The following is a 13,606-nucleotide window of genomic DNA, read 5'->3' on the forward strand; positions in this document are numbered from 1 at the left end:
ATTTTGTAGCCTACACTGAAAGCACACTGCTTTGCAAGATGAGTTTGAGCTATAAAATGAAATAAAGGTAAAAAAAAAAAAAAAAATCAGCAGACTCTGCCTAATTCTAATCAAACCCCTAATAAATTGTCCCACTTCGGTGTTTGAGGTGGATATGCGTGTCACTAAGAGCTAAACACAACGGTCGCAGGTCTCCCAGCAAATTCCTCACAATATGGTACTAGCTGCACTACTATAATGCCAGCAAGCCCAGCCACAAGCAAACAAAAAAAAGGAAAATATAACGCTATTGTAGGCCTAAGTAAGCCGTTGGGGTTCTCCTATGGCTTGTGATTGGTTCTGTTTCTGGCCGCCAAAAAGCAAAACGGCGGGAGATGACATTTTCTCGAGCGGGCGAAGTATTCGTCCGAGCAACGAGCAGTTTCGAGTACGCTAATGCTCGAACGAGCATCAAGCTCGGACGAGTATGTTCGCTCATCTCTAATTATAACACACACCATTTTAATCTTGTTGGTTCTCTTTGCCAATGGCTACATTTTAATCATGTTTGGTGAATTAAATAAAGATTTGAAGTTAAATTATGCTTTTTGATGCAATTTTTTCTGATTTACAAATTTTTGGTTATCATTAATTGTTTAAACGGGGGGTAAATTTGTTTATTTTCTGCCCTTACCACAAAACTCTATTCACTGACAACAGCACCTTTATGGCCTATGTTTTAGTATGTGCTATTCACTGTCAACTGCACCTGTATGATCTACATGTCAGTGCATGATATTTACTAGAGATGAGAGAACATACTCGTCATACTCATACATTGGGTTAACTTGGTGGAGGCTGGGACCGAGTCTGACCCTGGGGCTGGTCATATACTGCCGACGCCGAGGATTGCGGGGCCTACCTTGGGCCAGGTCTCAAAGGCCTACTATGCCTCCTCCTCCTCCCACCCCTCCTCCACCTCCTCCTCCGAATTACCATCCGTGGGCATGACGCCATCAGTCGGTAGCTCTAGGCACAGCAGCAGTGCCGTCGCTAAGTGACAGCAGGCGGTGCTCAAACTGCTGAGCCTAGGCGATAAAAGGCACACCGCCCAAGAGCTATTACAGGGCATCATGGCGTAGACTGATCTGTGGCTGGCACCGCTGAACCTGAAGCCAGGCATGGTTGTGTGGACAACGGCCGTAACATGGTGGCGGCTCTGCAACTCGGCAGACTGACACATGTGCCATGCCTGGCCCATGTGTTAAATCTCATAGTTCAGCGTTTCCTCAAGACATACCCCAATCTGTCTGATTTGCTCACAAAGGTGCGCCGCATCTGTGCGCATTTCAGGAAGTCCAGCACAGATGCTGCCACTCTCAGGGCAGCGCAGCGCCGCCTCCAACTGCCCGCTCACTGACTTTTGTGCGACGTGCCCACGAGGTGGAATTCAACATTAACCATGTTATCCAGAGTTTACCAGCAGCGCAGAGTGATTGTAGACTGCCAGATGTCAACTTCCACCAGAACTGGTAGTCAGGTCAGTCAGCTTCCTCAAGTCTACAATGAGGAGTGGATGTCTGATATCTGAGTAACTTTGAGGAGTCAACACAGATGGTCAGTGGCGATGCCGCCATCATCAGCCTCACCATCCCGCTGCTTGGCCTGTTGAAAAACTCTCTGGTCAGCATGAAGTCGGAAGCTTTGCGCTCGTCACAAGAGACGGGGGAAGAAGATTCCCTTGTTGATAGCCAAAGCACCCTTAGGTCTATTTCTCAGCGCTTATCGGAGGAGGTGGAGGAGGATGACGAGGAAGAGGAGGAGAATGTTGGCGAGACAGAAGAGGGGACCATTGTTCAGTCCTTCACTGTTCAGCGTGTATGGGCAGAAGAAGAGGAGTTGGAGGAGGAGGAAATGGGCAGTCAGGCCAGTGAGGGGAGTGAATTCTTGCGCGTTGGGACTCTGGCGCATATGGCAGATTTCATGCTAGGCTGCCTATCCCGTGACCCTCGCGTTTAAAGAATTTATTCCATCACCGATTACTGGGTATTCACTCTCCTGGACCCACGGTACAAGCAAAATCTTTCCACTCTCATCCCTGGAGAGGAAAGGAGTGTGAGAATGCATGAATACCAGCAGGCCCTGGTGCACAAGCTGAAACAGTATCTCCCTTCTGACAGCGCTAGCGGCAGAGGGCGTATTTCTGCGGGACAAGTAGCGAGGGAGAGTAGGTGAGCAGGCAGCTTTTCCAGCACTGGCAGGGGTACGCTTTACAAGGTCTTTGCCAGTTTTATGTAACCCCAGCAAGACACTGTCACCTGTCCCCAGTCTCGGCAGAGTAGGGCTGATCTTTACAGAAAGATGGTGAGGGAGTACGTAGCTGACCATACCATCGTCCTAAATGATCACACAGCTCCCTACAACTACTGGGTTTCAAAGCTGGACATGTGGCACGAACTGGCGCTGTACGCCTTGGAGGTTCTTGCCTGCCCGGCCGCTAGCGTGTTGTCCGAAAGGGTTTTCAGTGCAGCTGGTGGCATCATCACCGATAAGCGTACACGCCTGTCGACTGACAGCGCTGACAGGCTGACGCTTATCAAGATGAATAAAGCCTGGATTTCTCCGGATTTTCATTCTCCACCAGGTGAAAGAAGCTCAACCTGAATAATGTATGCACTCCTCCTCCTCATTGTCCTCCTTCTCCTCCTCTTTGTACACTAAAGCATAGGAAACTGGCTATTTTTTGGAGTGCCACATACAGGCACTCAATCTATTTAATTTTTCTGGAGGACCACCTACCTGCTCCTCTGGTTTGAAAACTTTTTTGGACTGCCACATACAGGCACTATCCAAATTAAATTGTCTCCATAGCAGCCTCCACATGTCGTCTTTTTAGCTGGCTCCACACGTCATCGCCATAGCTGCCTTCAAAAGTCGTCCATATAGCTGCCTCCATACATGGTCCCCTTATCAAACGAGCTGTGTCAGGCAGAATCATGGCTTCCACATCAAACTTGTTAACTTTGTCGCCACCCTGCTGTGTAATCCACAAAATATACTGGCAAACTTTTATCATTTACCGATATTATTTCAGCGCTTCTTGCGCATCTGTTTACATTCCCCTCACCCGCCATAACCCAAACTTATAAGAACGTTACTACACTTGATCTTATACAAAAGGTTCTTAGAAGTGCTGTTTGGGGAGTAGCCTAGAGACAGGGGCTTGGATTGGCGAAAGCTCGCCTGGCAGCGGAGCGCCAGCTCCATCTCAAGATCCAACTAACATAGTTTTAACTGCAGTACCTTTAATCTACTACTAGTTCACTGCCTCCATGCATGGTCCCTTTATCAAACGAGCTGTGTCAGGCAGAATTTTAGGTTGTTTTCATGGCTTCCACATCAAACTTGTTAACTTTGTCGCCACCCTGCTGTGTAATACACAAAATATACTGGCAAACTTTTATCATTTACCGATATTATTTCAGCGCTTTTTGCGCATCTGTTTACATTCCCCTCACCTGCCATAACCCAAACTTATAAGAACGCTATTACACTTGATCTTATACAAAAGGTTCTTAGAAGTGCTGTTTGGGGAGTAGCCAAGAGACAGGGGCTTGGATAGGCGAAAGCCCGCCTGGCAGCGGAGCGCCAGCTCCATCCCAAGATCCAACTAACATAATTTTAACTGCAGCACCTTTAATCTACTACTAGTTCACTGCCTCCATACATCGTCCCCTTATCAAACGAGCTGTGTCAGGCAGAATTTTCAGGTGTTTCACCAGATACATAGTGGAACTCGGCCCACCTGTTGCCGCCATGCTGGAGACCTGAAGTTGCAATCATAGCAGCGCAATATGGATACCCCATACTGTCGCTCTTAATCATGGAACCATTTCCGTAAAAACAATTAAAAATAGAACCACTATGCTATTCCATTATTCCTAGGTGAAATATTCAAACGACTCGGCCTGCTTTGAAAATTATAATTTTTTCAAAGTAAACGCTTCTGGCCCCCAGGCCCATTTTGGGTGGGGAGGAGCCGAGAGGCAGGGGCTTGACCAGGCGAAAGCTCGTCTGGCAGTGGACCGCCAGCTCCATCCCAAGATTAGGCAGCCTCAGAGGCATCCATGCATGCTGCCCCTGCTGTTTCCTGTCCATTTTGCCTCCACAATCCTCCACAGCGTCCACCAATGTCTCATTTCAACTCTCTACACCCCAGACGCTGGAGCACGAGAGGATATGCAGCACATCATTGCCTTATCAAACGAGCTGTGTCAGGCAGAATTTTCAGGTGTTTCACCAGATACATAATGGAACTCGGTTTATCTGTCGCCGCCATGCTGGAGACCTGAAGTTGCAATCATAGCAGCGCAATATGAATGCCCCATACTGTCACTCTTAATCATGGAAGTCGTCTCCATGGCTGCCTCCACATGTCGTCCCCTTATCAAAAGAGCTGTGTCAGGCTCATTTTTCGGGTGTTTCACCAGATACGTTATGGAACTTGGTCACTATGTCGCCACCATGCTGTGTTATCGACTAAATATACCATCAACCTTTTGTTCACATAGGAAATCATTTCACCTCCTTTGGTGAAACCTGAGTCCATTTAGGGTATGTCGCCATGACACTCTCTAGCCTGCCACTGCTGCCGCTGCCTCTGCATGCCGTCCCCTATAGTGTCATTGTCAATTATTGCATGTTTTAGATGCTATCTAGCCTCATTCGGTCACTCTGTCATGGCCATGCTGTTGCCCATAATTTTTGCATAATGGTGCGATTAAGCAGCCTCAGAGGCATCCATGCATGCTGCCCCTGCTGTTTCCTGTCCATTTCCGTGGTGTTTCCATCCTTTTCAGAGGTTCCCAGGTGTTTGGCCAAGCTTCCCTGTGCATTAGCATATTTTCACAAATTTCTGTTTTCATGTGTACTGCCGTTTCGGAGCTAAATAAAACAAAATCTTAACAAAATAAAACAGCTTGTGAAGGGCCCATAGCACTTCTAGCTCATTAGAATCATTTTAAAAATGAAAGAAAGAGGCCATGTATAACAAATATGAGTAGATTATCAAAGTCACTGTGCCTGGTTTTATGAGTAAGTACCCTGGTTTATTGCATAAAATCTTGTGCTATTGACTTTTTTGTAGAGTAGAAGACATCATGAAATGATTGTGGTTTGCTATAGTAAATGCTTGCTTGATAACATTCAAAATGTGAAATGTTATTTGTTTTTCTTATTTACATTTTCCAGTAAGAAACGAAGAGGGGAAGATAAAGCTCTACACTAAAGGAGCAGATAGTGTCCTCTTACAGCGCTTGCATCCCAGTTCTGAAACTGATGACTTTATTCATGTGCTAGATGTAAGTCTTTTTTTTTTCCAATTTACATTTTTATAAAATTTTATGAATTTCACAGGAATAAACATTAGTACATGAATGTCGTTATAAATCCCAAAGGCACATATGACGTTCAACTTCAGTTAGGCCATGCAGGACCATCAAGAGTGTCACATCAACAATAGACACATCAAACATTCATTATAAAATGTCAGCAAATTTATCGTCCTTATTCTGGAAGTGTATCTGTCATTACCCGCTATCGGAGATGAGCCATTGCTGTACATTCAATAATTCAGATCTATGAATAGACATCCAAGCTACAAAAGAAACAACTTCAAACAAAAAAACAAATTATAAAACATTCCCATGGGTCTCTTGGAAAATTGAAAGGTAAGGTTAAATTTGTGGTGTTAAGTAAGGTTGTCTCCTATGGCGTCCCAAAGACCTTGGTAAACTGATCCAACCGTTCATGCAAAGAGGCAGTCATGTATTCTAGGGACCGCATCTGTCTTATATGTGAGTATAAATCTAATGGGGAAGGTGGGGCTGACCTTCTCCAAAAAAGGGAAATTAAAGTTTTTGCTGAACTTAACATGTGGAGAAACAGTCTAAGTTGAGGTTTTCCCAATCCAGCTTTTGGGAGTCCTAAGAGAAACGCAACCGGTTCTTTCTCTAGGTTATTTTCCAGAACCCTCTGCAGTATTGCATGTACCTCATCCCAAAAGAGTTGTATGTCTTCAACAATCCCAAAAGATATGAAACACAGAAGCCCCGGTTTCACCACATCTCCAACAAATATCAGGGATAAGCGGATTGATTTTATGTAGAAGTGCTGGAGTGTGGTACCATTGCATTAGGACAGTGGTGGCGAACCTATGGCACTGGCCCATCACCAGAGAGGACTCCAGGTATCTTCCTGCAGTCCTAGACAGTCTATGACTTCTTGTGCACAGAGCTATTTTAAAGTGACAGGACTACCTGGGACTACTGGAGGAGTGGGAAGGTGTGGACAGATCTGGATCCTCATTGTAGCTCCTGCTCCAACCCTGAAAATTCTTCCTGTTTATGGGATCCTGGAGGGAAGCTACAATGATCATCCAAATCTTACCTTTCTGGTTTATTGGTGTCCTCAGGGTGCTGATATGAATGAAAGCTGTGACAGAGCAGGGAGTCACTAATTAAATTTCTGTGTTGGCACTTTGCGATAAATAAGTGGGTCTTGGTTCTTGTTTTGGCTCTTGGTCTCTAAAAGGTTCGCCATCACTGCATTAGGATCTTCAATTGATTCTCTTTGTATAGGGCAGACATGGAGCCTTTATACCAGATAAACTTCCATACCTTCTCTGGTAGTGTGTTTCCCAGCCATGTTTCCCATCACATCATATAGGCATGTTAAACTGGTTCCGAGGTATGTATGCTTCATGAGCAGGGAGTATAGATCTGAAATCCCTTTGAGGAAGAGCTACGGAGACTAATCCATTCGAATTCCGTAAGGGGTGGTATTGTAGCAGATCCCAGAGTAGAGAGATCAAACTGATAAATCTGGGGATAGGTATTGGTCACCTGCGTAAATTGCTCAGTCGCTGAGCAGAGATCAGTAATAGTAACTAGGTTGTGGGATGTGAGGGATCTCTAATTTGAAAGATGTGCATTTGTTTCCAGAATACCACAAAGTCCAACCTAAGACTCTGAGGTAGATGTGGTGTATGTAAAAAGGGATTGATTGAGGATTTATGTGTTGCTAAGGAAAAGCATATACGACATCTGCACTATATATCTTGCGCGAAGGCCATTGGGGCTAGAAGAGAAGCTGTAGGAATTTCCATCGGTGGGCCCCAAGTTAGGGAACTGGGATGTATCGGTGCCAACCACAATTTTTCTATTTCTGTCCACCTGTTAAAGGCCAACAGAGATGTCCATGAGGCTATGTTGCGTAGAAGAGTCATATAATAATATGAAGTTATGTCTGTGGGGAACCACCCTTCACTTTTGGTGCTACTACAACCGTTTTCTGAATCCTGTCTCTTAGAGTTCCAAAGGAAGTCTAGGAAGTATGCTTGGAATGTTTGCAGGGCCATTATCGGAATTCTCACTGGGAGAGTTTCAAATAGGTAGATGAATCTTGGAAGAACGGACACCAGCTTAGCAATTGTTTCCTTACTTCCGGAACCAGTGGGGGATAACTTACTTTGTAGAGGGAAGAGATAGAGGGTGTAAGTCTTATACCTAAGTATTTAAGAGAACATGAGCACCAAGAGTATCTGAAGCTAAGGTTGATAATGAGTGGGGGGACAGGTTTAAGGGTAGGGCCTCTGACTGATTTATTTTATACCCCAAAACTTTACTATGAGTTGTGATAACTGCATGGAGGTTTGGTAGGGAGATGACAGGATCAGTAAGAGTGAGCAGTACATCATCTGCAAATAAGGCAATCTTAAACTGTTTGCTTTAATGTCCGGATTACCACGGATGTATGCCGGCAATAGTTCTACACTTAATATTTTAAGTAGAGGGGACAGAAGGCACCCCTGGCGAGTCCCATTTTTTATAGATAAGGGGGCGGAATGGGCATCAAGGCTCAGTAATAAAGCTTCTGATTTGGTTTTCTGTACCTAGTCTATTAAATCGATTTTGTCCCCTGACTGCCGATACCTATCAAACCCCACTTGGTGTTTGTGTATTAGTTGTGGGAGGCATTCACTTAGCCTATTTTCCAGAAGTTTGGTGAAAATTTTGAGGTTGACGTTTAATAACCGAATGGGTCTATAGCTAGGGCATTGTGACGGGTCTTTGCCTGGCTTAGGGATCACCATGATATAGGAAGCAAGCATCGATTGAGGAATCGATTGGCCCTGTAGGAACTTATTATACAATGTAACCATGTGGGAAAGCAGAAGGGGAAGAATTTTTATAATGAAGATAAGTGAAGCCATCTAAGCCAGGAGTTTTACCTCCCAGAAGGCATTTACTACCTCTTCTATTTCCTCCGATGTAACATCTTGGTTCAAATGTGCTAAGGCCTCCTGGGAGACCCGGGGGATAGAACATTGGGACAGACATTGGTCTAGTTTGGTGGGTGGGTAGGTCTGATTGGAGGGAGTAAAGAGACTAGTGGTAGGTGTGGAAAAGTTCAGCTACCTTCGTGGGATGATAGTGTAGTGTTTGTCCTTAATAGCATATGTAGTCTGGGATGCTGGGGATGCTGGGTTTTTTGCCTGAACTGATGGGCCAATAACATGTGTGGTTTGTTGCCGAATTTGTAATATTTGCATTTGGAGTATTTAATCATGCACTCCATATCCAGGAGGTCTAACTCCCTGATCTTGGAGTGAAGGATTTACACTTGCCCAAGCAAAGAGGGTGTTGGGTGGGTCGCCAATTCTCTTTCATTTAGTCCAACATTCTGTTTGTATCGGGAATAATGATATTGCCTCTCAACTAAATATCTCCTTGTGGGCTTCCCAAAGTATCGTAACAGAGGGTACAGAAGCGGTATTCTCTGCAAAATAATTAGTAAGAACTTTCCGTAGAGATTCCCTTAAGAGTGGAGATCTGAGAAGAGTTTCATTTAAACGCCAATGGGGCGTGTTAAGCGGGGCATCTTCTAGCTACAATTCTACTAGGATTGGTGCGTGATCTGGCCTGTAGTTTCCTCAGCTAGGCTCCACAGAGCTAATTCCCCACAAAATAGCCAATCCTCCTATGGGTTCTATGGGGGGGGGGGGGGGATTGTAAATTCTCTAGCTTGTTGGTTTATTGACCTGCCATAGATCATAGAGTGAGGACTTATCGATCAAATGGCGGAATTCTAGAGTAAGAGTTTTCATCCCTTGGGAGATTGAATTGGAGGGTAGAGTCAGATAATCCATACTTTCTGACAAAACTGATTGGTTTGGCGGATTAAGCTGCCGCTGAAAATCACCTCCTATTTTATCCAATTGTACTTGAAGAAGGGCTGATTAGCCCGAAACGGGTCTACTATGGAATAAAGCATTTTAACCTTCTTGAAGACCCTTGTCCGAATAGCGCCGTTCCAGCCCTCTTTTGGTTTTCTAAACCACCCCTTCTGTCTATTGGATCACTGGTTTAACTTAAGTTAAACACCAGCACGCTGAAGGGCAGCTTACGGATACTTTAAAAGCGCATTAACTTTATAATAAGTTGAGCACACCTCTAGGGGGGGGAAAATAGGGGGGTATGTAGGAAGTGCCCCCCCCCTAGAGGTACCATACGTACCTCTTTCTCCTTATCCTCACAGTATCACACGAGGCGCCGTCCTCTTGTTTGCCTTTGTTTTGGTTTTTTTTCCCTACTTTTAGTACTCTTCTGACAAAACTGCACTGAAATCCCCCTAGTATCAGTAGTTCATTATGTTAAGAATTCCGTTTCGGGAAGACCCTAGACAGAAAGAGAAACTGGCGTGAGTTAGGAGCATACACATTACACAGTATTACCGCGATACCTAAAATGGATCCCCTAAGTATAAGGTATCTACCCCGGGAGTCAGTTTCAGTTTCTGCTACTTGAATCAGTCCATGGCGAGATACGAGGATAGCTACTCCTGCCTTTTTAACAAAGGTGTGTGCCAAATACGCTATCGGATACCAGTGTTTAGCGAAGTGCAGCTGTAAAATGCGATTCCTGAATGAATGCTTTATCTGCCTTAGCATGGCACAGTTCTTTCAGAACGAGACTCCTTTTAACATCAGAAATAAGTCCCTTAGTATTCAGAGAAAATTGTTTAACGACAGTCTATACAAATCAATTATTTGGCTATAAAAATTGCAAAACTGACAGAAACTCAGCCACATGGGCTCGCGGACTAGCCTGGCGTTGTACTGTTTACATCCAATATTGAAGAAAAGTGGAGAACAGGTTAGACATTACAAAACAGGTAATTAAAAAAAATAAACATTAAAAAGAACATTTTGAAATAGTGATGGTAGCTTATAGCTGTTCTCGCTGTAAATATTCCAATAAACAACCGCCATACCAGATGTAACAGCTGAGGAAGCTGTATGAGGAAGCGAGGTTATGAATGAAGATTTACTCTGAGGAAAAGCGTGTACCTGTAAACCGTAGGAGTGCAGAACCCAGACACCTGGCCTGCTGCACTACCAAGAGCCATTATGTAGGGTCTAAACCTATCAATTTAGCAAGTGGAGCCTTACGATCATGATTCACAAGAGCATAAAATAACAATGGAAACGATAGGTGATATGTACGTCCATGTTACATCTCCCAGAAAAGAAGGTTAAGGTAGGGAAGGAAAGGGAGAGATGGGAGAAGAATGAAAGGGCAAGAAGAGAAGTCCCCTTCAATACTCGTCGCCCATTCGGAGGTCTGCGATCAGGTTCGGGGGCTCTTTGACGTTTTTTCGGTGGACGAGCCAGCTGCTATGTAGCATAAAATAACAATGGAAATGGGACATGTTACATCTCCCAGAAAAGAAGGTTAAGGTAGGGAAGGAAAGGGAGAGATGGGAGAAGAATGAAAGGGCATCGCCCATTCGGAGGTCTGGGATCAGGTTTGGGTGCTCTTTGAGGTTTTTTCGGTGGATGAGTCGACTGCCATGTAGTAGAACGATGGTCCACAGATGTTGGCTTTGAGACCAGTCAGGTAGCTCTGGAGGAATTTCACAGAAGGTGGGTAAATCCTCTGGATAGCGTAGCGTGGATGAGCGACCATCTTTTCTCGCCGTCAAGCAGAAAGGGAAACCCCAACGGTTTACCCTTGCCTCTCAGTAACTCGAGAAGTGGCCTCAGGGCCCATCGTTGTTGGAGTGTAATCCATGAGAGGTCTTAATATAGCTGGAGATGAGAACCCATGAAGGATACTGTTTTCAGCACGCAGGATCTTTTCATAATCTCTTCTTTAATCCAAAAATCAGTAATGTGACAAATGACATCTCTAGGAGGGGCAGTGGTTTTAAAGGCCCAGTGCTTTGTGACCTCGGTCCATCTTGAGCAGGGTGTCCAATGGCCTATCCAGAATTGTGTTAAACAGGTGCTGCAAGTAGCCTTGAAGATCCTCTGCCTCTTGTTGCTCTGGAATGCCTCAGATCCTAATATTGTGGCGACATCCTCTGTTTTCAAGGTCTTCAACATAGCGTCTCAGGTCTCTGATAGTGGAGGCCTGTATTGTCACCTGTTGTTGTAGAGCATATTCGACTGATCTCACAGTATTATATGATCATCTTCCAGTACATCAACTCTCTGCGCCACCTGTTGTACATCTTTATGTACTGCAGCAATTTCCTGCCTGCAGACTTCTTTGACTTTGTCTATGAACTCTCTAAAGTCCTACTTAGTGGGCAATTGCTGAATATAGAGCCACAATGGATCGTACAGTAGCGGGGAGAGTTGTGAAGAAGCAGAAGAGTTACTTTGTGGTTCGGTGGAAGGTGAATACACAAAAAGCACAGTTCTGTTGTACTTCCTGCGAGAGATGTGGGGAATTCACTGAGCTTCCCTGGGGGGATATCCAACGCTCTTTCACTGCTGTTGCACATGATATTACTCCTCTTAGAGATCTCCTGTCTCCCTGGTAGCTAGTTGTTGGTTGTGGATAGGGGGATGGAGGGAGTGTGGACTGGAGAACTTGGGACCCCAGATCTGGTGCAGGTGGTAAGGTGCCAGTTTCCACCATCCACCAACCTGCCCGGTGTTGGAGGGGTTAAAGTTCGGATGGGAGAACTTTGCATTTGGTAAGGGTTGTCAGGGCTTCGGGTAAGTGTACCCCCTGGTCCACAGCAGGAGATGGTACTAGCCGACACCTGGGATCAGAATCTAAGTAGCACCTGGTCTTCGCCAGAGCCAAAGCGGCATGGACTTGCTGCAGCAGGGGGCCACCAGGTCGTTCCACAGGTGCGACTACCAAGCGGTGGCAGCCAAGGTCGAGGTATAGAATTGGAATCCAGACTCGGGGTCAGAGACATGCATGTAGTCAGGGCTGATGGCAGAGATGCAAGATCACAGGTCAGGTCCGAGGTCGCAATGGGAATTCAAAGGAGACACGGGAACACAGAGAACTCACAAGGAAGCTTTCTCTAAGGCTGGTAGCTCAAATCTGGCGGGGAATGATGGTAACAGCCGGCATTTAAGAAAAACCCTGAAGTTGGCAGCACTGCACTGGCCCTTTAAATCTCTGAGTGCCGGCGCATGCGCGTCCTTTCCAGGACGGGAGCAGGATAGAGGAGAGGTAAGTCAGGGCCGTGGACGCCGCCACAGAAAGGGGCACGGGTGTGCCTGAGATCTGTAACATGGATCGCGGGGACACCTGTGACATGGATCAGTGTGGGGGTGTTTTCCGATAGTGCTCCTGACCGGTTATGTCCCTCAGGCGATCTGGGATCAAATTGTGCTGTGCCTGTCTCCCCCCTGGGATCGACCCGCCATTGGCAGCTGCAGTCCTTCAGCAGCCTGCTGCCATGACTCCTCTCCTTGTAGCGGCCACGGGCTGTGCTGTTTCAAAGGAGTGGGAGAGGGGTTGGGCTCACCACTCCGTAATCCCGACGTCGGCGCCATCTTGGTTTTCTCAGCCGGGACCTCCGCACTCCGTTTTTTAAAGAAATCCACCACTGATTGTCTACGAGGCAGCCTCTCCTGACTCCTGGAGAGCCTGGTGGATGGGCCGTTGCGGTTTCCCATGATGGGGTAAGTCGGACCTGCAGATTTAAGGGCTAATTTGGCACCTTGTGTGCAGCGCTCCAGGATTATGCGACATTATAATGTAAGGGTTCCTTCCCCATACATCACTTTTATTTTCTAACAGTAAGGTGGTTATTAGTGAAGGTATTTTCTATTGATACTTCTAATGTATCCCATTAGGGCTTTCTTGGTATTGTTTTGCTCTCACATGCACCACACTTTACCGTCACTGTCTGTAAGATTTTTATTTATTTGTCCATGACTGCTGACTGGCTATAGAGGTAGGATTTATTCATTGGCTACATCTCAATCACCTGTAGTGATTCTCAAGTAATGATACAAACATCTGACTAAAAACCTAGTATAGCCCCTTTTGAAGGGACATAATCAGTAGGCTCGTCAACTTCATTTCCTCCCTAGTCACATTGATCATGTGATGTGAAGGTCACACCTTCTTTTTCTATTGGCTAATTTCACACGTCTCTTACACTTAAAAAATGATCACTATTTGATCACTATTAATGACGCGTGCCTGGATCCAAGTGTTCCTGCAGGACCCTGTCTGCTCACAGCTGCGCATGTCTCAGGACCTTGTTATTCCTGCATTATGACCTCATTTATACTCATGTTCGTTCCACT

General features: G+C 45.6%; 1 protein-coding gene across 1 annotated transcript in view; it reads left to right on the forward strand.

The window, feature by feature from the left end:
* The window catches only part of LOC140066215 (phospholipid-transporting ATPase IK-like), a 1,118,040-nt gene that overhangs the window by 465,090 nt on the left and 639,344 nt on the right, over positions 1 to 13,606 (forward strand). The window contains exon 18 of the mRNA XM_072113746.1: positions 5,230 to 5,339. Within this exon, the coding sequence (XP_071969847.1) occupies positions 5,230 to 5,339 (110 nt within the window). The remainder of the gene's footprint in view (positions 1 to 5,229; positions 5,340 to 13,606) is intronic.

Source organism: Engystomops pustulosus, chromosome 1 (assembly GCF_040894005.1).
Source record: "Engystomops pustulosus chromosome 1, aEngPut4.maternal, whole genome shotgun sequence".
Lineage (NCBI taxonomy): Eukaryota > Metazoa > Chordata > Amphibia > Anura > Leptodactylidae > Engystomops > Engystomops pustulosus.